Source organism: Anas platyrhynchos, chromosome 21, assembly GCF_047663525.1.
Source record: "Anas platyrhynchos isolate ZD024472 breed Pekin duck chromosome 21, IASCAAS_PekinDuck_T2T, whole genome shotgun sequence".
NCBI classification, from domain to species: Eukaryota; Metazoa; Chordata; class Aves; order Anseriformes; family Anatidae; genus Anas; species Anas platyrhynchos.
The window spans coordinates 9,120,677-9,144,313 of record NC_092607.1 but is presented as its reverse complement, the minus strand read 5'-3'; the positions used below and the strand labels follow the sequence as shown (position 1 = coordinate 9,144,313).

The 23,637-nt window shown below is 41.5% G+C and overlaps 1 protein-coding gene across 6 annotated transcripts in view; it reads left to right on the top strand.

The window, feature by feature from the left end:
- Window positions 1–4,084: 4,084 nt before the first annotated feature.
- RBM12 (RNA binding motif protein 12) overlaps window positions 4,085–23,637 on the top strand; it is a 40,340-nt gene continuing 20,787 nt past the window's right edge. The window contains exons 1-3 of one of the 6 annotated variants that reach the window (XM_072026418.1): window positions 4,088–4,245; window positions 6,875–6,957; window positions 11,356–14,008. In XM_072026418.1, the coding sequence (XP_071882519.1) occupies window positions 11,378–14,008 (2,631 nt within the window). In that variant the 5' untranslated portion in view covers window positions 4,088–4,245; window positions 6,875–6,957; window positions 11,356–11,377. Of the gene's footprint in view, window positions 4,246–6,874; window positions 6,958–11,355; window positions 15,918–23,637 lie in introns of those variants that run through there. The other 5 variants (XM_027473015.3, XM_027473016.3, XM_027473018.3 and 2 more) reach the window with 5 other exon arrangements.

The window sequence follows — 23,637 nt, the reverse complement described above, 5'->3', positions numbered from 1 at the left end:
CTTGGCTACTTTCAATCTCTGTTAGTGACTGTAAACTTAGAGTAATATCAAGAAAAAAGTTTAGGACACTAATTATTTTGGGGGGATCTTCCTTTCTGGCTGTACCTCTGCAGCATAATCATTAAGTTGCTAAGTTGCAGCCTCCCATTAGAGAGCAGCGAAAGATAGACTCCTAAGTTTTCTGTGAACGCTTATACAAGCCCTTTCTGTCATCTAGTTGACATTTGACTTTTGATGAGTCACTCCTCTCAAACTTAATGTCCAAGCTGATCTAATATATTTTTTAAAACTCACACAGCCTAGTTTGTGATTATTTGGAGAAAAGGGAACTCAAATCTTGAAGATCCTTAGTGCCTTTTATATTTGAAATATTAGTATATTAATGCTACATGTAAAGGTTTGGGCAACACATTCACACTATTAACTAATGTTTGTTTAAATATGCTTATAGGTCAAGATGTGTAAAAATAATGGAGATAATTCTCATGAGAGAAATACCAAGGATGAATGTTTAGTTCTAAACCAGTGAATGCAATTAAAGCTTTTTGTACAGGGAAGTAAGCTTGTTTGGAAGCGGGATGTTTACAAATGGAACCACTTGTAACCTGAACCACTTGTAACCTGTGGGGCTTTGTGGGCTTTTTTGATGATTAATTGCAGCCATCTGCAGGACATTAATAATATGAGCTGAAAAAGGTGAAGATTTAGTGTCATCGTTCTGTGAGAGTCATAAAAATTGAGGCAGTAACAGACAGGAATGAAATAAACTTTCAGTAGTATAAGATAGTTAGGAAATATGCGAGGAAAGCAAAAAAAAAAATAATAAAAATGCCCTTGATGGGTTTTAGCACTTCTAAAAGCTGACAGAACATACTACCTAACTACAAAAGCAATGTTTCTCCAGGAAGGCTAATACAGAAGTAGACAGTTACCCGTTTTAGACTTGTGGAGACAGAGAAGAAGAGGGTAGGTTAAAAGACTTGTTGACAGTGCTATACAGCCAGCCAAAAGCTGTTACTGGGAATTTTAAAAATGACAAATTAACATAAAAGTTCTCAACACAATATTACCTCATTTTGGATCCCATATCTGCCTGATTAACTGGACTGCTGTTCTCTGCTGTGACTTAAGTTACTTTCCAACTGCTTTCAGGTCGAATTGGTTTTGCTAATAGTATGTACACCACGTGCTTGGAAAAGGTACAGTTTTGCAAAGCTGAGTTCCCCAAAGTTGGCCTTAATAGATCTTCACCACTGAAGACAGTTTTGATTAAATCTCAGGATGGTAAATAAGGTTCCACGCTGGAAGAAAGTGAATGTCACTTTTCAAAATGGACAAGCTGAACGCTTGGAAGAACTGAGCACTGACAGCTGATCTTCCACACTCCTGTCCAAAAGAGTAATGAAAAAAGTTTGGTACAAGATACTCTAATAAGAAGCAAATCTCTTTCTTTAAACAATCAAAGTGGTTTTGTGCTACGTAGGTGTAGTAAAACATTTAAACAAAAGATTTAATTTAGGGAGGTGAGATATTTTTAAAAATAACTACACAGTTATCAATAAAGCAATTTGAAACAAATATCTGATTTACACATTTCAAATACAGATACAAATGAGGAATGAAAAAAAATATCTGGGAAGGTTTTGTAAGGATTATTTATATTGAACATTTGTAAAAATGATCTGGGAACAATTAAAACTTGTAGTTGGCACATAGTAGTCAGGAAAAAAAAAAAAAAAAGGTAGTACAAGCTCTTTGATAAGCTGGATTCATTCACCCAAAATCCATCCTTGTACAGAGGAATGAATAGGAGTGCGAAGGGATACAAACCATGTGGTGGTAGCACGGGGGCCCTGCTGAGCAGCCTCACCCCAACACCTCACCACAAAATGGCCTGGCCCCTGCTGCTGCTAGGTGATGAGAAACAGCCAAGGCAACCCAGCTGATGGATTCTCAAGAGTCAGTAGGAAAATAAATAAATTGCTATATGAGGTGATTATTTTTGTTTCTTGCAGGAGGCTATGCAGCGTTTATTTATTTATTTATTTTCTCCTCTGTTAGAAATGCATTATCTATATCCATGGAGGTGCTGTGGCAGAGTATCTCCTGAGGAGCGTTGGCTGCTCTTCAGGTTGGGATGCTCTCTGGTTATGCGCACTGCAAGGAAATTCAATCAACAAAGTGTAAATTCCCGGTAGACTGGAAGCTGGCAAATGTTGTGCCGATTTTCAAGAAGGGTCAGAAAGAAGACCCTAGCAATTACAGGCCTGTCAGTCTCACATCAGTGCCTGGTAAAATCATGGAGAAGATGGTTCTCGAACGTATTGAGGCGCACCTGGGGGACAATGCAGTCATTGGTCCCAGCCAGCATGGGTTTGTGAAGGGTAGGTCCTGCCTAACTAACCTGATTTCCTTTTATGATAAGATCACCCGTATGGTGGACCAAGGGAAACCAGCTGATGTGATTTTTTTGGACTTCAGCAAGGCTTTTGACACGGTTTCCCATAGGATCCTACTGGACAAAATGTCCAGCATACAGCTAAATAAAAACATCATACGATGGGTGAGCAATTGGCTAACGGGCAGGGCCCAAAGGGTTATGGTAAATGGGGCTGCGTCAGGCTGGCGGGCGGTCACCAGTGGGGTCCCTCAAGGCTCCATTTTAGGGCCGGTACTTTTCAATATTTTTATAAATGATCTGGATGTAGGAATAGAAGGCATTTTGAGCAAGTTTGCTGATGACACCAAACTTGGAGGAGTTGTGGACTCGAATGAGGGTGGAAAGGCCTTGCAGAGGGATCTGGATAGGTTGGAGAGCTGGGCGATCGCCAACCGCATGAAGTTCAATAAGAGCAAGTGCCGGGTCCTGCACCTGGGACGGGGAAACCCTGGCTGCACGTACAGACTGGGCGATGAGACGCTGGAGAGCAGCCTTGAAGAGAGGGATCTGGGGGTCGTGGTAGACAGCAAGTTCAATATGAGCCGGCAGTGTGCCCTGGCAGCCAGGAGGGCCAACCGTATCCTGGGGTGCATCAAGCACGGCATCGCTAGTAGGTCGAGGGAGGTGATTGTCCCGCTCTACTCTGCGCTGGTGCGGCCTCACCTCGAGTACTGTGTGCAGTTCTGGGCACCACAGTATAAAAAGGACATGAAACTGTTGGAGAGTGTCCAGAGGAGGGCTACGAAGATGGTGAAAGGCCTGGAGGGGAAGATGTACGAGGAACGGCTGAGGGCACTGGGCCTGTTCAGCCTGGAGAAGAGGAGGCTGAGGGGAGACCTCATCGCAGTCTACAACTTCCTCGTAAGGGGGTGTCGAGAGGCAGGAGACCTTTTCTCCATTAACACCAGTGACAGGACCCGCGGGAACGGAGTTAAGCTGAGGCAGGGGAAGTTTAGGCTGGACATCAGGAAGGGGTTCTTCACAGAGAGAGTGGTTGCACACTGGAACAGGCTCCCCAGGGAAGTGGTCACTGCACCGAGCCTGACTGAATTTAAGAAGAGATTGGACTGTGCACTTAGTCACATGGTCTGAACTTGGGTAGACCTGTGCGGTGTCAAGAGTTGGACTTGATGATCCTTAAGGGTCCCTTCCAACTCCGGATATTCTATGATTCTATGATTCTAAATACAGCAAAGGGAAGTTGCAACCAAAAGGGCATCAATTCAGGGTAATCTGACTTAATTCTGCAACACGTCTCCAAGTGAAGGAGTCAGGAACAACCTGTCTCCTCAGGGCTCTTGTATTCGTTAAAAATTTGATGCCTCTGCTTCCTCAGCAGTTACACCCATGCTCGCTTGTACTGCCTTTAATTTCCACAAAACGTGTCATATCATCATTGTACTGTTATTGTGCCAGAGCCAACGATACACATCGTCTGGCAAAGATCCGACATCGCTCTGCTCAGCCTTCTACCTCTGACTTTGCCTTAAAAAACGGCAGCGCTGCCTCCACACCCGCGCGTCCCCGCCCCTCCCCGCCCCACCCCAGCCACCCCTGAGACGAGGCGCGGCGCTGGCGTTGCGCATGCGCCGGCCGCCCCCGCTCTCGGCCCTTTCCGCCCCGGGCCCGCTGCGCGCACCGCGAGGCTCCGCCCCCCGAGCCCCGGCCCCGCCCCTCCCTGGCGGCGCCGCAGCGAGGCGGCCATTTTGTGGCGCTGCGCGGTCGGTGGCGCTGGGCTCGGCGCGCAGCGGGGCCCGGGGGCGGTTTGGCTCCGCTCTCCGCCTTTGTCCCGTGCAGAGCCCTCGGTAAGAGCGCGGCGGCGCCCGGGCGGGCCGGGCCCGCGCCTCCCGCCCGCCCCGCGTTGCGCTGCGCTGCGGGCCCGCGGCGTGGCGAGGCGAGGCGAGGCGAGGGGAGGGAGGCCGGGCGCGGCGCGGCTGGCACGCGGCCCCGCGCACAAAGGGCCGGGCCGGGCCGGGGGCGCCGAGCGGGCGCCGAGCGGGCGCCGCTGCCGCCTGGCCGGGGCCGGGGGGCCCGGGCCGCGCCCCCGCCGCCCCCGCTCCCTGTCCTCTCCTCTCCCCTCGCCTCCGCCCGCGGCCCAGGTGAGTAGGAGCGCGCCGAGCGCCGGCGCCGCGGGGCCCGGCCGTTGGGGGCGGCCGAGTGACCTTGCGGCGGCGCCGGGGCCGCGGGGCCCGGGAGAGAGGCGCCGAACGGGCCCGGGGGAGCGGCGGGGCCGGGGCCCGGCGGGGGCTGCGGCGGGAGGTGCGCGGCCGGGGAGGGGCCGGCGGCGGAGCCCGGCCCCGGCGGCCTCAGGAAGCGGCGCGGGGCCGCTCCCGGCGGGGCTCTGCGGGGTGGGGGGCGGCTCCGCGCCCGGCCCCGGGGGCGAAGCGGGGCGAGCGCTCTGTGTGGTGCGGGGCAGGAGGTCCCCGGTGCTTGCGGCGCTGCCACCGCGCCTCGGGGTTACCTTGTGAGCGTTAGGGAGGCTGCCGCACAGCGCTTTCAGTCTGTTTTCCAGCAATGAAAATCAGCTCTGGGGGAAGAAGTGTGCTGGAGTGGGTCCCCCTGCCTAGTGTCTCTGAGCTGTCTCAAAAAGTCTCTCGGCTCTTGTTTTACCAGTCGTTCCTGGACTTATACATTTTTCTTAGCGACTTTCTTACCCCCTCGATGTGCTGGGTTAAGGCAGGAATATGGACAGGGTGCACGCCTTCAAAGGTTCCTTCGCCAGGGGTTCTGTGTTCACTGGAGGGCGGATATCCATGCACAGCCGGTGACAGCATGTTGTGGTGACCCTCTCCCGTGAAGTCGCAGAGGTGTGGTGTTGAACCACCTGTGCTCTGGTCGATGTTTGCTTTGTTAACATGCTCTTACGTGTCAGGTTGACTGGAAGGGATGTCTTAATGAGAGCAATGAGTGTTCTTTGAGAGAATTCAGTTATGAACAAAAATAGATGATGCTTGCTGGAAAGCTTAAATATACAGCAGAGCTTTATACCTTTTCTGAAGAAAACCAACCGCTTGGTTTGGTTTGTGTTGTGTTTCACATTGTAGTGTGTTGTCTTAGTCCTCTACAAATCCTCAGCTTGTTGTCAAAGGGAACACCTGCAATGTTGTGGTTGATTGATTGGAAGTATCTTAAACGACTTTTTTATTTGAAAAGTTCCTTGCGCATGAAAGATTTATCTGCTTCTTGAAAAGCAGATAAGCTTTTGCACAAAACTGTTTTTGAGGTTGTTACATTTTTTTCTTACCTGTGTTGTAAACTACTGTTTAAAACTGCTAGAAATGAAAGTATATAGTTGAATACATAGTTGAATCCTCTAATATGGGATTGCCTGCTTTTCGTAAAGGTATAATAAAAAGTCTTATTTTCGTAAATACATTTGCCATTTTAATGAGTCTGGAGAGCATAGTTTTGTCGTCTCATTTGTGAGCCTGCTGTTAAATGTCCTTGAAGATCTGTGAATATCTGCACTTGTTTTAATTCCCTCTGTTAAGGAGTTTGTGGATGGTTTAGTAGTAATTCTGTCCGTAACTTTGCTCTGATAAGGATGCTTATAACTGAAAACTGATTGTTTGGGTTTTGTGAGAAGGAGGCAGTTAGTTTTTAGCATGTTTCTTTTCTGGGTAGCATTCCACAGAAGGAAAACTTCAGCATGAGGTGGTCTGCTAAGCAATGAAAGAGTAAGAGGTTTTCCGTCCCTTCTTTTAAATGCAAAATGTGTATGTTGCTACTTAAACTGTTTAGCTTTTTTTTTTTTTTTTTGCGAGTTGTAATCCTAGGAAGACGCTTTGTACTTTCAAAGATGGAAAAAAAAAATGTTAATTTCATCAGGGTTTGGATTATAAAGTGGCAGATTACAAAGTGTGGTATCTCTCAGGGAGTTCTTACCGTGTGCTCTGTTGAGGTGACTTGCCTAGAGGTGTCTGTGAGGTGTTGCTTATTTTCACCAGTTTGTGTGACTCTTGAAGAGTTCTTCGCATGCAGCTGTAGGGAGACTTTCTGAGTTATGGGTTTTCTTCCTTTTTTCAAGTTAGAAAATGCACCTTGGAGAAAGAAATATTGATGGAGCAACAGCTTGTTAAAATTCAGAATTTAAGTCTTTGCTTCTTAACCTTTGCCTTTGAAAGAGTGACTTGTTCATCTGTTAGGAATGGGAAAATTTGAAAGATTCTTTGAATGTTTGCTGGTTCTTCCTATATTCTTTGAAGAAGGCATGTACTTGTGTCATTAACTATATAGCCACTGCAATGCAGTTACCAAAAAGTGATACAGGGATAAGGTATTAGAAAATGCACTCTTACTCTTGTGTCTGTTCTATGTCACAGTGCCTTGTGGTGGTCACAGGTTTGAACTTTCTGTATATACAGTTCTTTGTGGACTGTTACTGCTGTTGTGTTGCCTGCATTGATTTTTGCCTCCATTTATTCTTTATTGCAGTCTAAAAGTTGGTTTTAATTGGTTGCCCACAGGATTGGCTTGGCTTCTGCTACTTGTTAAGAAAAAAACATCTGTCTTTGCAGGTAAGAGACTTTGAATTGAAGACTTCTTTTTATGCTTATTGAGTATATCTTAAGAAATAATTGAAGCTTTTGGAATCTGTGAATCGGTATCAAAACATTTGGGTCAAATTATCTGTAGCTGGTCTTATTCCTTTGACTCCCACTGGTGATGGTTGTTCTGGCAGTGTGGTTCTTGTAAAATAGAATTTTCTGCCAAACTGATGTTTTGTTGTTTCATCAGCATGTGGTAGTCTGTAACATTCTCTCAAGTTATTCTGCACTGTTTGAAAATGTAGCTGTTGGAGTGCAGAAGCTAATTCAGAAGGTTCTATTTTGCTTTTGCAGTATTTAAAGGGATCAGATAGTTATCTGTCAGCTAATTCGAATTATGCTAATCTAATGGGTTAATTTTAGCATTAAAAAAATAAATCTAAAAAACAAATAAAAGCTGTACTCTGCAGTCTTAGGTATTGCTACGTAGTCCCAGCCTGGGTATTTCAAATTCTTGCTACAGCAGCAGTGTTACTCCAGTTCTTAGCCTTCATCCAGGAACTGCCAGGTACGCTGTGTATGTACCATGTAGGCATTGTACTTCACAGGGAGTAAGTTGAATCTTCTTAGTCCTGAATTGAAAAAATACATGCATCTGCCTTTACATGCATCAGCCTTTACATGCATAAAGGCTAGTCCGGTGTTGTTTTACCAACTGATGTATGTGACCCAACATTTCTGTTTGTTTTACTGACTAGTGCCTGGGGGAAGAAACCATCTTGTATACACCCTTTCATAGTGTAACATCCACATCTTAAAAGATGGTGCTGTTAAGATTGATCAGATGACTTGGATTAATTCTAGTCAGCTCCTTTTAATTTCTGACCTCAAGTTGTTAATGGGGATGGCTTGTCCATAGTAGAACTTGAGGATCTAGTCTCCAAGATCTACAAAACAACAACAAAAAAAGGCGTTTGCCTTAAAGCATCTGTTTATACAGGAGGGAAAGCAGGCAGCCTGAGAATTGCTCTTATAGCCCAAGAAACTGCCTTCAGTGCATACCTTAGAGGCGCTAACAGCCCGTTCCTGCCTGGTGTTGCCTCTGCACGTATATTTGTCTTTAACAAGTGACCAGTGAAATACTTGACAGGACTTTGCTTTTAGTGTTAGTTTGAAAATTAGAGCGAGTGACTTATTGTCTCCTAAGTGCATTTTGAAATAAATCTGACTTGTATGTAAAAATGTGAAATTTGGCCCTTTTGTTATTATTCTGATGTTTAGTATTTAAAACACAGAAGCAAAACTATTGCTTTTTTAAAGCAGTGAAATCCTGATAACTCAAAACCTAGCTGCTGCAAAACTTAAAGTATATATTTTTTGACAAAAATATATTACAACTTTTATGCCATGTCCCTGTTAGCTCTTGTTTAATATTGAGTGCTTGTTTAATGTCATGCATGGCATTAGTTACTCAGAGATCACTGCAGCTAGTTTTCCCAGTGACTGTATGCCTCTGTCACTGTGTTCTCTTGTCAGTAGTGATTGAGTGGACCTAAATAGTATATTCAGTAATAATACTTTGTTTCTTAGCATTTATAAGGAACCTTTGAATTCAGTGCAAGACTGAGCTGCTAATATTATCCCAGAAGCTGTCAATGTTTTCAGATGCTTGAACTCATAAGAATTCTTTTTGTAACCTTATCTGTTAATTTGCCTACTGGGTTAGGTTCATAGAATCTAGTAAACTAGTAAATACAGTTACCTAACAGGCTGTTGATTCTGATGTATTCTACACCAGCACATCTGGGGGAAAATTCCCTCCCAAGATGGCTTTGTTCAACTAATGGCCAGATCAGATTGTCATGCCTTTTGCATTAGTAAGGAAGTACCTATGAAAAAGTAATCTTCCATTTAACAGAGGAAAAAAAAAAAACTTAAAATGTCTGACTGCATAAAAACTTCTGAAATTAATTTATTTGTATAATAGGTAATACAGAAAAAATGTAAACCTCTTAGCAAGTTATACTATTATGCTATTTTTTTTTTTTTAAAGAATAAATGCAGAAACAGGGTTGCTTTTATAACCCGTGGTTGTCTCAGAGTCATCTAATTTGAAAGCAGTCCTGTTGTATAATCTGGTAAACTCTTATATTTTGCAGTTGCCTTTAGCGTGGCTTCCTTTAAGAAAGAAGAATTTTTAACTCCCAATTTCAGAGGTTGCTGCTGATGCTAGGCAAATTTAAAATAAAGCTACAGAATCACTGAAAAATATTGTGGTTTTATAACAGTGCAGAAAGTCTCATGATTCATTAGATGTGTACTTATCATAGATAGTTCTTTGACCTGTTTATTTTTCATGTGGACTTTTTTTTTTCTGTTGGAAAGTGATTGGGCAATGAACATGATTCTCTAGTTAAATGTGTGACTAGAAGAGATAAATGCTAAGTGTTGCTTTATTACGTTGCTGTGAGTAGGGAAAGTTGATTTTTTAAAAAACAATCCTTGAAGGTTAGCATATATTTTCCTTCCTGTTGCTGTCGTTCCTTGGTGAAGTAGGGGGTTTTCTAGTGGTATGTAGAAGTAGATTTTTCAGATGTTTTCATGTTCATCTTGGAAGTTCCAGTGTATTGTTCAAGATGGTCTAGCAAGGAATCAGATGTTCACGTACGCTGGGCAGAGCAGCAGAGCTGACGCTGTGCCAAGGAGCTTCTCTGCTATTGGCAAGGGTCTCCCCATGCTTGGCTCCTGTCAGCTGGATGTGGGCCAGTGCCCTCCAACAGCGGTGTGTTGCTTGAGGTCATTACTGCACAGAAGGGGTTAACTCTGGTTTATGGGCAACAGAACAAAATATTTAAGTACTCATTTGAGTAACCAGCGTGCAAACAGAAGAATTTTTTCAGTTCTTCCCTATGGAAGAATTATTACTCTTGTTTTCATTACATACTGAATTCAGCCTTATGCCACGTAGTTAAATTGTTGGATAGTGACTTTACCTAGTAGTTTAGGATGTAATCAAGGTGTTTCTACTCTAAACTGTTTGGAATACCTGGGCAGGCAAATGTAGCTGACTTCAAAATTGGATACAGTACTCAACTGAATGTGAATGTTATGAGATAACTATCAGTTGGTCATATCTTTGGTGTATAGCCTAAAAGATGGTCTTTCTGGTGGTGCTCTGCCTCTTGGTGTTGCATTGTATCATCTGGTTCATCCTCAATTTCAAATGTCTACTGAATATTTTAATGCCACATACATGTGACCTTAGAGGTCTTCCATGCAGTTACTGAACTGGTTTGTGCTCTAGGAAGTCAAGAAGCTTCAGAGGTAAGGTGGTTCAGATGAAACAAGGCGCTACTGCTGAGCATTTAGGATAAGAGGCTGGCTTTGGAACTGGTGAATCGTGCTAGTATTATTATGCTGCTTTCAGACTTCAGTGAAGCTTTGTCAAGAATAAGTGAGAATTACCTAGTTTTCTGTTTATCTTGTACTTCTGATGTGACCGCAGGTTGTTCTTTAGAATGTATGCAAGGTAACTTGAAATCTAGATGTTCAAAATCAATCTTAAGTGTCCACTAGCCTCAGCTGCAGAGGTAGAAGTCATTTACTCATGCCAGAGATTGAAAATGCAATATTATACTGAATATCTACAGCTATTACAGTTATGGCTCGATTTTTTTTTTTTTTTTTTGAAATCTTCAAGGCCATATATCCAGCTAGGATATGCACATGTGTTGTTCTAGTTCAGGTGGGGTCTGTATAGTCACAAAATGTCTTGGGCTATTTTACAGCTGTTAGCTTCACTCTTGCCTTGACCCCTTGCTTCTGCTAGGAGTAAAATCTAACGTTGCTGTAATGTAGATGGCCTCTGTCAGGATGGATAGTGATTTATGCTGTTGTCCATAATGGGTTTTTGTTCATAACTCCCTGTATGTTCTCAGTCCTCTTCACCTGCCTGGAGATAAAATCTCTCACCAACTGAAAAGAATAACTTTTTATTGCTCAGAGGTGTACAGAATTCTTGGCAGTCACTTTGCCAGGTACAGTGGATACCATATCAGTGTATGGTAACTTAATTTTGTCTGCTTGGCTAAAATGCATTTAGCTTATGTTCCATTAAATACTCAACTATTGATGTGATAGTTCTAATCTATGCTGTTCCCTGGTTTTCTTTCCACTGACACTTACGGGTCTCGGTTTAACAGTTGCTTTGGAATTTCTAGTGCAAAATGTATACTAATTGTTTTGGTAAATGTTTAATACTTCAGTCTGCGTGAAGTAAACACGAATAAGGAACTTGCAATATAAACATGCTTAATCTTTGCAAGATGTTAGGAGTATGTAAACAAATGTAGTAGATGGTGTCTGTAGGTAATTGCATGGTGTCATAAACAGTAGTCTGACATAGCCGTTGCCTTTTCTCATCTGCAGGTGTGTGTTGTTTCAGCGCAGCATGGCTGTGGTCATCCGCTTGCAAGGTCTCCCGATTGTGGCGGGGACCATGGACATTCGCCACTTCTTCTCTGGATTGACCATTCCTGATGGGGGCGTGCATATTGTAGGGGGTGAACTGGGTGAGGCTTTCATCGTTTTTGCCACTGATGAAGATGCAAGGCTTGGTATGATGCGCACAGGTGGTACAATTAAAGGGTCTAAAGTAACACTATTACTAAGCAGTAAAACCGAAATGCAAAACATGATAGAACTCAGTCGTAGGCGTTTTGAAACTGCCAATCTAGATATGCCACCAGCAAATGCTAGCAGGTCAGGACCACCACCTAGTTCTGGAATGAGTGGAAGGGTTAACTTGCCCACTACTGTACCTAACTTTAATAACCCTTCTCCTAGTGTAGTAACAGCTTCAACTACTGTGCATGAGAGCAATAAAAACATATCCACATTTTCTACTGCCAGTATGGGGACTGCACCTCCAAATCTTGGGAGTACCTTTGGTAGCCCAACATTTAGCTCGACTATACCTAGTACAGCGTCCCCGATGAATACAGTACCTCCTCCACCAATCCCTCCTATTCCAGCTATGCCATCTTTGCCACCAATGCCTTCTATTCCCCCAATCCCTGTTCCTCCTCCTGTGCCCACACTGCCTCCTGTTCCTCCGGTTCCCCCAATACCCCCTGTGCCCCCTGTACCCCCGATGACGCCTATGCCTCCCATATCGGGAATGCCTCCTATGAATCCTCCACCCGTAGCACCTTTACCCACTGGAATGAATGGGTCTGGAGCAGCAGTGAATATGAACAGCGGCTTGAATCCATTGTTTATTGGTCCCATGAATCCTGTAAATCCTATCCAGATGAATTCTCAAAATAGTGTCAAACCAATTCCAATCAATCCAGACGATTTGTATGTCAGCGTTCATGGAATGCCCTTTTCTGCAACAGAATCTGATGTGAAAGACTTTTTCCTTGGGCTCCGTGTGGATGCAGTCCATATGCTGAAGGATCATGTAGGTCGAAATAATGGAAACGGACTAGTTAAGTTCTTTTCTCCTCAAGATACGTTTGAAGCACTGAAGCGAAACAGAATGCTGATGATTCAGCGCTATGTTGAAGTTAGTCCTGCAACAGAGAGACAGTGGGTGGCTGCTGGAGGCCACATAACTTTCAAGCAAACCATGGGTCCCTCTGGGCAACCGCACCCTCCTCCTCCACAGGCTCATTCTAGGTCCAAATCTCCTAGCGGACAGAAAAGGTCACGATCTAGATCTCCCCATGAACAGGGTTTCTGTGTTTATTTGAAAGGTCTTCCATTTGAATCGGAGAACAAACATGTAATAGATTTTTTTAAAAAGCTGGATATAGTTGAAGACAGCATCTATATAGCTTATGGACCTAATGGGAAGGCAATTGGAGAGGGTTTTGTTGAGTTCAGAAATGAAGCTGATTACAAAGCAGCTTTGTGTCATCATAAGCAGTACATAGGGAATCGCTTCATTCAAGTTCATCCAATTACTAAAAAGGCAATGTTAGAAAAGATAGAGCTGATTCGTAAAAGATTGCAGAACTTTAACTATGACCAGAGAGAAATCATCATGAATGCTGAGGCAGAGTCAGGTATGCCAAAATTGTGTGCACATATATCTAATATTCCGTACAATATAACAAAAATGGAAATCCTTCAGTTTCTAGAGGGACTGGCAGTAGAAGAAAACTCCGTACAAATTCTTGTTGATAATAATGGGCAAGGCTTAGGACAAGCACTGGTTCAGTTTAAAGCTGAAGATGATGCTCGTAAGGCAGAGCGTTTGCACCGTAAAAAGCTGAATGGAAGAGATGTTGTGTTACGTTTGATTACTGTAGAAGAAATGAGAGATATCGAGAGAAACCCACAGTCTCAAGGGAAAAAGATACTGAAAATACCAATACAAGGAAATGCACCTGTGCCCGGAGCACAGGCCCCTGCTGCGGAGGAGCATGCCTTCTTGGGGGGGAATCCTAAAGAAGCGAACAATGGCCCTCCGTTTAATTTCCCTGGTAACTTTAGTGGGTCTGGCGCATTTGGTCCTCCTCTGCCACCACCTGGATTAGGTGGCTTTCCTGATGCTAGACCAGGAATACCTGCAGTCGCAAGTAGTGGTTTGCCTGCTGCAGGTATTGAGGTCCCAGGTTTTGCAGGTGGTCCTGGTAATTTGAGTGGACCGTCAGGTTTTGGAGGGGGCCCTCAGGGTTTTGGTAATGGTCCTGGCAATTTAAGTGGACCCCCCAATTTTGGTGGTGGCCCTCCAGGAATTACTGGTGGTCTTGGGCATTTAAGTGGACCTCCGGCGTTTGGACCTGGACCGGGAAACATACATATTAGTGGACCCCCAGGTTTTGGAACAGGGTCTGGGAAGCCAGGACCAACTGTCATAAAAGTGCAAAATATGCCCTTTACTGTTTCGGTGGATGAAATTCTGGATTTCTTTTATGGTTACCAAGTGATCCCTAGTTCAGTGTGCTTAAAATACAACGAGAAAGGCATGCCCACAGGAGAAGCAATGGTTGCATTTGAGTCTCGTGATGAAGCAATGGCAGCTGTTGTTGATTTAAATGACAGGCCTATAGGCTCAAGAAAAGTAAAACTTGTTTTAGGGTAGCTGTTAATATGAAGTAGTTGTAGAATAGATATTCATAGTGCTGTGATAAATGCATCCGGATTGGTTTTTATAGTATTTCCAGGATAGAACCTGTGGATTGTTTAAACTGTAAACCAGACTTGTTTTGATAAGACAGAGCACTGGGTTAGCCATTACAGAAGAAACACTGCAAGGATACGCGCGCAGTGGATTTTCCCGTACAAATGTGTGGAGAAGGTAGGCAGATTGCTTTTCATCATAGAGGTTTGGTGAACTATACTGGACACAGTGCTTATCAAGGAATCTAGATTGGTTTTATGTAGTTTCGGATAAGGGAAATAGATGAAGTCAGTGAAGCTCTTCAGTGGGTGCTCTTGCAAGCCATTGTAAAATAGATAGCTATTTCTAGATTTGGTTAAAAGCTGGCTGAATTTGCTTTGTTTACAGGTCAAAGCTTTGTTTCAAGTCCTGATTTTACCCTTCCAATTGAATGAATTCTCAGTGTACACAGATTCATTGTTTTGTGTATGTATCTTTATTTTTTTCCAAGATTCTCGCTGTACGAACAGTTGAATTATGCCCATTGCTGATATGTCTACCGAACTAATTCCTTTAAGTATGAGCAGAATCGTTCTGTAAAATTCAAGCTGTTCTTTGTGGAATAACCTTTAGTTATTTATATATTGCAATTATAACTGTGCAGAATAAGACTTTTGCCACAAGTATAGCTAACCTCGAACATCATATGAGTTTTATAGTACACTTAAAACGTTTTCAGTAGAAGTAACAACTTGAAAATACTCATTATTGTTTAAGTAGCTTGATTTGTTAGGATTACATGAACCAGTTGGGATGGGATCTTTGACACTAGTTGGATATTGATGTTGTATTTCTCATGTGTCTTTTGAACTACTTACATAGAGTCTCTGCTAAGAGAACCAAAGTGGTGATTATTAGTAGAAGATTGGAGTCCAGCTAAAGTTTTAAATTAGTTTATATATGAAAGAAGCTTTTATCTTCAGCAACTCTGTCGTGAATTATTGCTATGGGTGAATTCAGAGATAAAATTTATTTTTTTCCAAAACTTGAAAATACTGAGTTTACTATATATTTTTGCAATAAACTTGTGCTGTTGTATTTAAGTCTGTAAAGAGTTGCCATTTTCTTTGCTGTGCAGTAAAACCTTTCATGGAAAAATGGAGAATTGGAAAGGAAGTAATTCACAAGTTGGAAAGTAGAAACTTTTGGTTCATCCTTGCTTGGCTTATGATAAATTTTAAGACTTGGGCATTGCCTGAAAAATCCTGCTATTCCCTGCAAATCATTGTACTTAAACATGGTAATCTTTAAACTGTTTTGTTTTTTGGACAAGAAAAACAGTGCCTTTTGGTGTTGCATATCATGGAACACTGAAGTGTGTTGTCAGGCAAAATTGAGAGGTGCAAGTGGCAACAGTTTTATTCATGTGGTATGTAGGAGAGATTTGGAAACCTGTGCGGCGCTGCATCCTGAGAGGATTTCACAGTACAGGAATATGTGGAAGGATTGTATAAAGGTGTACTTCAATAAAGAGGCGGTCACATCACACAGATGCTTCTGTAATTCATTAGCATAATTTTGTTTTTTGACAGATTATTAGGTGGTCCCAACTTTGGAAAAGTCATGTGATTTGTATATACTGTTTAAAATTAAGCCTTCTGTTAATAAAACTGTCTGTCTCTGAAGCTTCATGTTATGCGTTTCAACAGTCTTTGGGAGTAATGTTTCAACAGCAGATCTGTTTTTCTTTGAAAGTCTGAAAGTACTCTTGCTGATGTCAGAAAGATGTGTGATTAGGAGTCAAGCCTTTCAGTTTATTTTTAAAATTTTGCTCTTTGTTTTTTAAACAACTTTTATTAAAGTTTCATACTATATTGGAGTTACTTGGGTGCTTGTTTCTTCATGTTTCACATTAGAATAAAATTACTGAAAAGGAAAACTTGGCTTCATTGTTCACAGAATTGATTTAAGATATTAGCGTGTGTTGACTTGCAGAAACTGGTGATAACTTTTTCAAGTTCAAATGAATCACAGCAATGCTTGCCTTGTTGTGAAATGTAATTAAACTACAGGTGTCTGGAATTAGATACACAGATTTTTTTATTTACTTTTGATATCATTTCTCTTGATTCTCTTGGTAATGGCTACAGGGTTACTGGTGTTTGTGTTAGACACAGCATATTCTGTGAAACATGCTTCTGTGTGTGTTCCTTTGAACTTTCTAAAAGTGCAGCTTTGTTTTGGAAATCATTTTCTGATTCTTGATTTTCTGTATGGATAAGGATATTTAAATGCTTATTTAAAAATGTGTAAATGAATATAAAAAGCCATTGGTGTTTGGAACATGGACACGGATGGAATGCTTAAGTGAAGGATTTGGGGCAGGGAAGGGGCTCCTCGTTTTGCCAATCAGTTGGTGTTCCTTTTCTTTTTTGTGTAAATGAGTAAAGAACCATTCTCAAGTGTAGGCCCTTGGAAAAAGCAGAAGTCCTAACATATTTAGAATTTCAGCATGTAGTATAAACAACATGGCTGCTGTCCTGAATTGTTACAGATCTTCTAAAGTGTAGATAAAGATCTATATCAAGTATTAGTTTTAAATAATAGTTAGAGGTTTCCTATAAACATAGGAACAGTTTCATAGTAGAAGCAGTCTTAAACTGAATGTTGTGATAAACTATGGAGGATACTCTGATATCAAACTATGTAACTGGATGTGATGAAATTCTTTATTTTGCAGATATTTATTTATGTGAACAGCCTTAAAAATAAGGGGTAGGACCTTAGGGGTCTTGTCTCCACTGTGCAAAGTGTGTAACTGCCCTCTCATACACTTCAATGCTGTTTGCTAACAAGAGGTAGTATTAGAAGGAATTAGCTGCTCTGGCTTTGATGCTTTGAGTGCCAGAACTGATGTCCTGTATGGCCTGGTTGGAACAATACAGTGAAACTGGTGTCACGCCTTCCTCCAATTATGGAAAGAAGGTACTTGTGTTTATGCAACTGGCTAAGTTGGTGTTTTTAGCAGTTCCTTAAGTGTTTGTGTCGAAGTACTACTTGTTAAAACTACTTGTTAAAATAAGTGATAGAGCGTTACATATTTTTGTCACGTTGTGTGTGTTTAACAGCAATCATATCATTGACAAGAAAAAGCATGGCTATAATAAATTATTCAATGAGAAATTTGTGACCCACGCAGGAGAACTGTAACAGTTACGTGAAAGCATAACATCAAGGCTACCAAGTTTTCAAGTAGTTACACGTAAATGTTCCAATCAGATTTGTTTAAAAAAAAATCTGAACTTGCTAATACTATAGAAAACACTTCAATAGAGAATTGATGTTAGTGTTGCCGTATTTTCAGTGTAGGCTTCTAAGCAGTTTGAGGCTTTATTGTTTTAAGAAGGATGAAAGCTATTCCTTTTTTTTATAAGCAGTGTTCCTTTCATAGTGTTAAATGTTCTTGAATGTTCATGCTTTGAATTTGTTGCAAATAGAGAGGAAGGTTGATGCAAAAATGAAGACTGGTTGTGCTCCAGTTGATCTTGACGGTCTGCCTTGTAAAGAACATACCTGCTGGTCGGTTGTGCTAAATTGTTCAGGCTGTCCTTGAAGATATTGTTTCTACTATATAAAATTGTTGGCATCTTTCCCTGAGACTGTTGGTATACTAAAGACTGCAGACTCTAGAGAAAAATATATTTTTTTTCTGGTTACCAAGGTACACGAATGGTGCATTAACTGTAAATCATGATTTCAGTGTCTGTATCTTGTTCCTCCTCAGTCTTCTAGCATGGTGGTTCCAAAGCCGCTTCCAGCAGTGAATGGTGTCGGTCCTCAATGTCTTGTTGAGCTGTGTGCGCCTCTGAACGTTGTTGGCCTTCTAGTCTTTAAACTTGGAACAACTTTATGTTATGGACCTACTATTTGGACTGTGGACCACTATTTGAGAGTAGTTGTTTCTAGATGATTATCCAGGTACTACATGGGTTAGGCCCTAAATCAGAGGATTGCAATTTGTTTCATACAAAGACCAGTGCAAGCAAAAGGTCAGCTTCTAACTTTGATAACTGTTGGAACGAGGCAGTTTTGAACCTGGACTGGTATAATAGGAAACAATTTTAAATTTTGTTTCTGTGAGAGGTTTTTCAGAAATGGTGCCTTGGGCCTGGAAGCAGTGTTGCCAGATAAATGCTTGGCTTTGCCCCTTGCAGGTTTGCTGGTGCTGCTTTCTGTTTTGTGGGTGTGTGCTCTCTTGCATGTCTTTGGGAAATCTGAGATGGTTTGCGTATGGAGTTGAATGTTTCTTCCTCTTGGTGAAAGAGGAAGTGAAGCTGCCTTTTAAATGCTTCTGAAGGAATGGTAACCTCAAGGGAGCTCTTGATACCTGTTTTCGGCAGTGATAACATGATGTTGAAAGATTTGGCTTTCCTCAGTTGGTCATATGTATTTGACTAAGGCTTGCGGCTGCATATGGAGCTCCCCTTTTCTTTCCCTAACTTTTGATCAGGTAGGTATGCTCTAGCTTGTTTTCTATATAGATGACTTCTCAGAGCTTTGTTCCTATATGGAATGCATTTGGGTGTTGTTTGTGTTTGGAGTGCTTCACACATTCCTGATTTAAATTCTTCTCTCTCATGGATTTAAATACCAAATGTAAAAACACATAGTTCTAGAAGTGTTTCTTTTCCATTGCTCCAGACTGAACGCAGGTGGTGGTTCACAGGTGGTAGACGGTTTAGTTGTGACTCTTGTTTTCACCGGGTGGCACTCACTTGTGTGCAGTTTCCTTTGTCGTTCTTTTGTTTTTATATATGTATACACAGCATGGCAGTTCAGGAGAGAAGCAAGCAGGCAGCTTCTTTCATTGCTGTAGGTCAAAGCTTCTTCCTTTTTGGCTGGTTTTCTCTTGTATGCTCTCACATGTATAGCTATTTGAAGATAGCCTTAGCAGTTGCATCTCAAACACGTTAATGCAAGCTTTCAAATTGGGAGAGATTTTTTTTTATGAGAGTATTTTCCACAAAATCAGTTTTATAACTCTGAATTTACTACTTTCATGCTAACTTCACTGTTTTTGCCCAGCTTTTGGGAGGAATTTTGTTAAGTTACCAATGAACTAGACTGTTGTTCTTCATTTACTGGGTAGTAGATTACTGCCAGGATAACTTGATAGGGTGGGGATAACAAGCGTTTTCTTGGCCTTTACTGTACATGGTTGAGGGACTGTAATTTCCCTGTAAATTCTGAAATGGAAAAATTAGGACTTGGCAGGCTTGCAACAGGGAAACAGGAATTGATCCTGCGTGAAACTTGCATGGTTGGCAGAGTCAGGTTTTTGGACCTGTCGCTGCTTCTGGAAGCCTAGTGACCTTTTGAAATCTTCCTATTGTAGTTACAGTGTCTTTAATCAAAGAATCTGTAGGATGGTATGACTTTGATTTCTGACCATCTGAAGGTAGGTAGAACTTCCAGCTATCTGTTTCATGGTTACACACAATTAGTTTCATGTCAGTCATTTCTCATTATATACAATTATGTGGATGTAGTGTTGCTCTGTGTGATAGTAGAAAGCTTAGAAATGTTTTCTAGCCACATAGAAATGAAGACAGATTTGGGGATGGAAACTTGCAATGTGGTCAGAACCTAACCTACTTCAAAAATTCCTTTTAGGAAACTTTAAGTGCCTTTTTCGGTTAAAAACTTGTGGAATTGTTCTTGCTTGCTGAGGAAGATTTCAAGCCTCTATATAGCACCTACTTATTTGGTTACCTGCTTGCTTTGACAGCATCTGCGAGAACATGTTCCATAAAATCATCTTTTACAAAAAACATCGTTTTCAGAAGTTACTAAAATGTCACTGCTTGTTTTGACAGGACAATGGATATGGAATGTGAGAAGTCCTTTCTTGTTTGGCAGGAGACTCAACTCAAACTTCTTTTACGTTTCTTATACAGTTTCATTATTGGCCAAATGTCTCTAATAAAAGGACAATATTTATAAATCCCATGTTCTTGAGGAAAGCTAAATGCAACTAGCTACAAAAGCAAAGAGGCTAATGAAAGTAAATCAGACACTAGCAGTTCATTGAATATAGGGAAAACCTCCTCATCAAGGGGCGGAGGGGAGGTAGAGTTATTAAATATTGCCAGTTAACCTGTCTAGGACCCCCTCCTTCCCCTTATTACAGCATTCCTGCAGAGACAGTCTTCTGTCTTAGGTCTAGTTTTCTAAGAATGAAAGGAGCGGGTTTTAGAGCATAGAGTTTTTCATCTGTGGACCTGAACACTTTTCAGAGGTGAGGTAAGTGTGTGTGCAGGGTGGTGGTGCGTAGTGAGCTTGTCCTTCAGGTCACTGTTAAATCAATGGCAGAAGCAACTTAATGAAGCATCAGCTTTCACATCAGTGAAAAGTTGCTAGGGTTAAAGTGGAGGTAGAAGTTTCACCTTGGCTTTAGTAAAAAAAAAAAAAAAAAAAAAAAGCCAAAAACAAAACAGAAAGCCACAAAGTGATGCCTTAATCTAATGAAAACTATTTGTGGTCCAAAAACTTCGCACTGGGCTTGTGTGAAAAAAGAGCAAAATAAAACAGTGAGTAGCCAGTTAAACTTTTAAACTAATATGAGATTTAAATTGAATTATTAATGGTAGAATATGAGGTCTGTAATTGATCTAAATGGCTTGCTGTTTACTAATAGGAACAGTTAAATGTGGATACTTCACAATCTTACATTTTCTTAAGCTTTAAATCGGAACTGTTCCAGATGGTCAGTTGTTCAAAGACACTGTAGTTCTTTTACTTTTGTCAGTGATACTACCTGCGTATGCATAAAAGCATTTTGAGTGAATTGCATGTTGTTAAGGCATCTCAGAAAAATTTTAAAGTATGTTTGATAAAGTACATACCACCTAACAATGTACTGCACAAAGGCCCTGAATTTTTTTTGAAGGAGGTTTGTCATCCAGCTTCGCATCCATCCCCCTGGATAACTGACACCATATTTTTGTTAGTGATAATCCAAATAGCATTTATTCCTTGCAGTGCAAGCTAAGTGTCATGCTATTTCTTTGAATGTGGTGGTGTTTAGCTATTCTACTCCTGGCAGCAGAAAGGAGAGTGTGTAAGCAGTGTCTTCCTTCTGCTGGATGGTTCATGCTTTAGCATGAAACTTCTTGTGAAAATTTGTGTTTAGATGTGTGTTTACGAAAGTAACTTAAGTCAGAAATGTAAGTTTTCTGATACAGAAGTACTGTGATTTAAACAAAAGCAATGATAAATTACTATGAAATATCAGCTGTTTTGGTGCAGTGACCTGGCTGAATATGACTGTAGCGTTGTCATTAAATTCTGTTATGAACTGGAAGGTGAAAGGCAAGAGTGGTCCCTGTAATAGAGATCTGTGCATGCTGTGGTGAGGTGATGGAAGTATATAACAGTCCCTTCTCCCTTGCTAGTCTTGAAAAGGTGGCATGAACCCGTTGTTCTTGAATGTTTTTAAAGAGCAGCCCACACTCCATGGTTATTTGCATCTATAATATAAAAACAGATGTTGTTGTAATCCTTTTGTGATCTTCAAATCCTGCTGCTGCATTAGGTACGCATAAAAACCCTGTCGATGAAGAATCTGCGAACAAACTGTTAGTGTGCTGAGTCTTGGCACCTAAGTCCTGGCATCTTACTTGTCTTAGGCATTTGGCTGTTCTCCTACAGAGGCAGCCCTCTGGTGCCCAGAGAAGCTGCAACTTGTGATGTGAGTTTCCAGGTTCCATCTAATGGTGGTAACTCCAAGTTCTCTCTCTATGTAGAGTAAAAGTAATTCATGCTTTTACAGCTGTTAAATCTACACTTCTTTTTTATCAAATAACTATTACTTGCTAAATGAACTTTCCACTGCCCTAGTTTGGTCATGTTCATTAAAAACATTGGAATGGTTTATTTCTCTTGGAGAAAATAAGATAAAGTCAAATTTACTGACAACAGACTTATTTAGGGAAGAGGCTGAAAATCTGCAGAGTATACACTACAGAGAGCAGACATAGAGTAAGCACTTTAAGAGATGTCTGTTTGCAGTTATGGCATCTGTCTCCTAAATGAAGGAAGAGTATATGTTCGTTTTGGACCACTTGTGCTGGGATAAGTAGAGTAGTTTGACCTTGCAGCTCTAATAGGTGACTTCATGCTGCTGGGAAGGTAGACTGGCAGGAGATGTTGGATCTGAAGGAGAACAGAAAAGGGACACATGGTAAATGTCTTGTGCTTTCGTAGTGCTTTTCTTCACCTGGCCTTTTAAATATTCCTGTTGTTAGTCTGAATGGGGGAGGAGGGGAAAACAAACAACTTTGAGTTCCTTTACCAAATCCTTTCCTTGGTTGTATTTCCTTGATATCAGGCTCTTGTGGTGGTGGCTTTTCACAGTTTGTTTTTTTTTTTTGAAGCATTATTCTGCAACAGATTAGGATGGAGAAGTGAAGATATCCAACTAAACACGGTAATAATTAAGTGTCAGAAAAGTATTGGGAATGTGAATCTTTACCTTGAGAAAAGGACATACTCGGAGGAGCAAACGTTGAAAGACTGTGTTGGCATATGAGGCTAAACTAGCAATGAATACATTTTAAGAAGTTGGTTGCTTATGAGCCCTGCAGAAGAAGTATTACAGGGTTTGTTTCTGGATCGTATTTCAGAGGAGTTAAAGTCCATGGAAGAGAAAGCCTTGGAGATGTAGAATGATTCTATAAAGAGAGAAAAACTTGAGAGGTAGCTTCTGCTTCATGTTCGTACTCATTCTCTAGGAAAGGTTGTCACTGTGCGGTAATAACTCCAGAGCAACCCAGAACTGTCTGTCCAAAGTTCATCTGGGAAATCTCAACCTTTTTTGTCATAATTCTGGAGTTCAATAAAAACAAGAAACATGGCCCATTTTTCATTAAGTGATCACCGGAATTCTTAAGCTGCATGAATTCATTTGATAAAACAGCAAAGGCTTTTGGTAAAAGTGTATACTGCTGACATGTTCCATAAAAGTTTTATTTTGAAGCCATGCTGTTGGTGCAGTATGTACTAGTCTGAAGAGATGTACTTCAGTGACTTCTGCCTCACCGTCACCTGTATAACGTTGTGTCTGCGTTTGAGGGAGTAGATAAAGTCATGCAGGCTCTAGAGTAAGAATGGGATGCGTTGGGCATTGGTTTTCCAGCTCTTGAGAAAGGTAGAGGATGCTAGAGGAAGCAGAAGAATGAACACCAAGAAGTATCCTCAAAAATCACGGATGTGTGTAAGTAAGAAGGGGTATGTTGAAGTACCTGTAGGCCCTGTTGCAGCATAGTGTAATAGAGGAGGAATATGGTGCAGTCTTCAGTCTCTGCTGGAGGAGTTGATGCTCAACGTGGAAGTCTGAGCCATAACCAGCTTAATTCATTTGGGGCACGGGACAGAATCTTCACGTTTGTCCCTGAGATTGGAATAGTTAAGTTTCAATAGAAAAAATGAAGCCTTCCTTGAGAAAGGCAGAAGTGTGTAAAATGCGTTGTGTTATTACAAAGGTCAGAGTGGTTGAGCTGGGTTGTTGTTTTTTTTTTTAAATCAAGTTCATTATATTT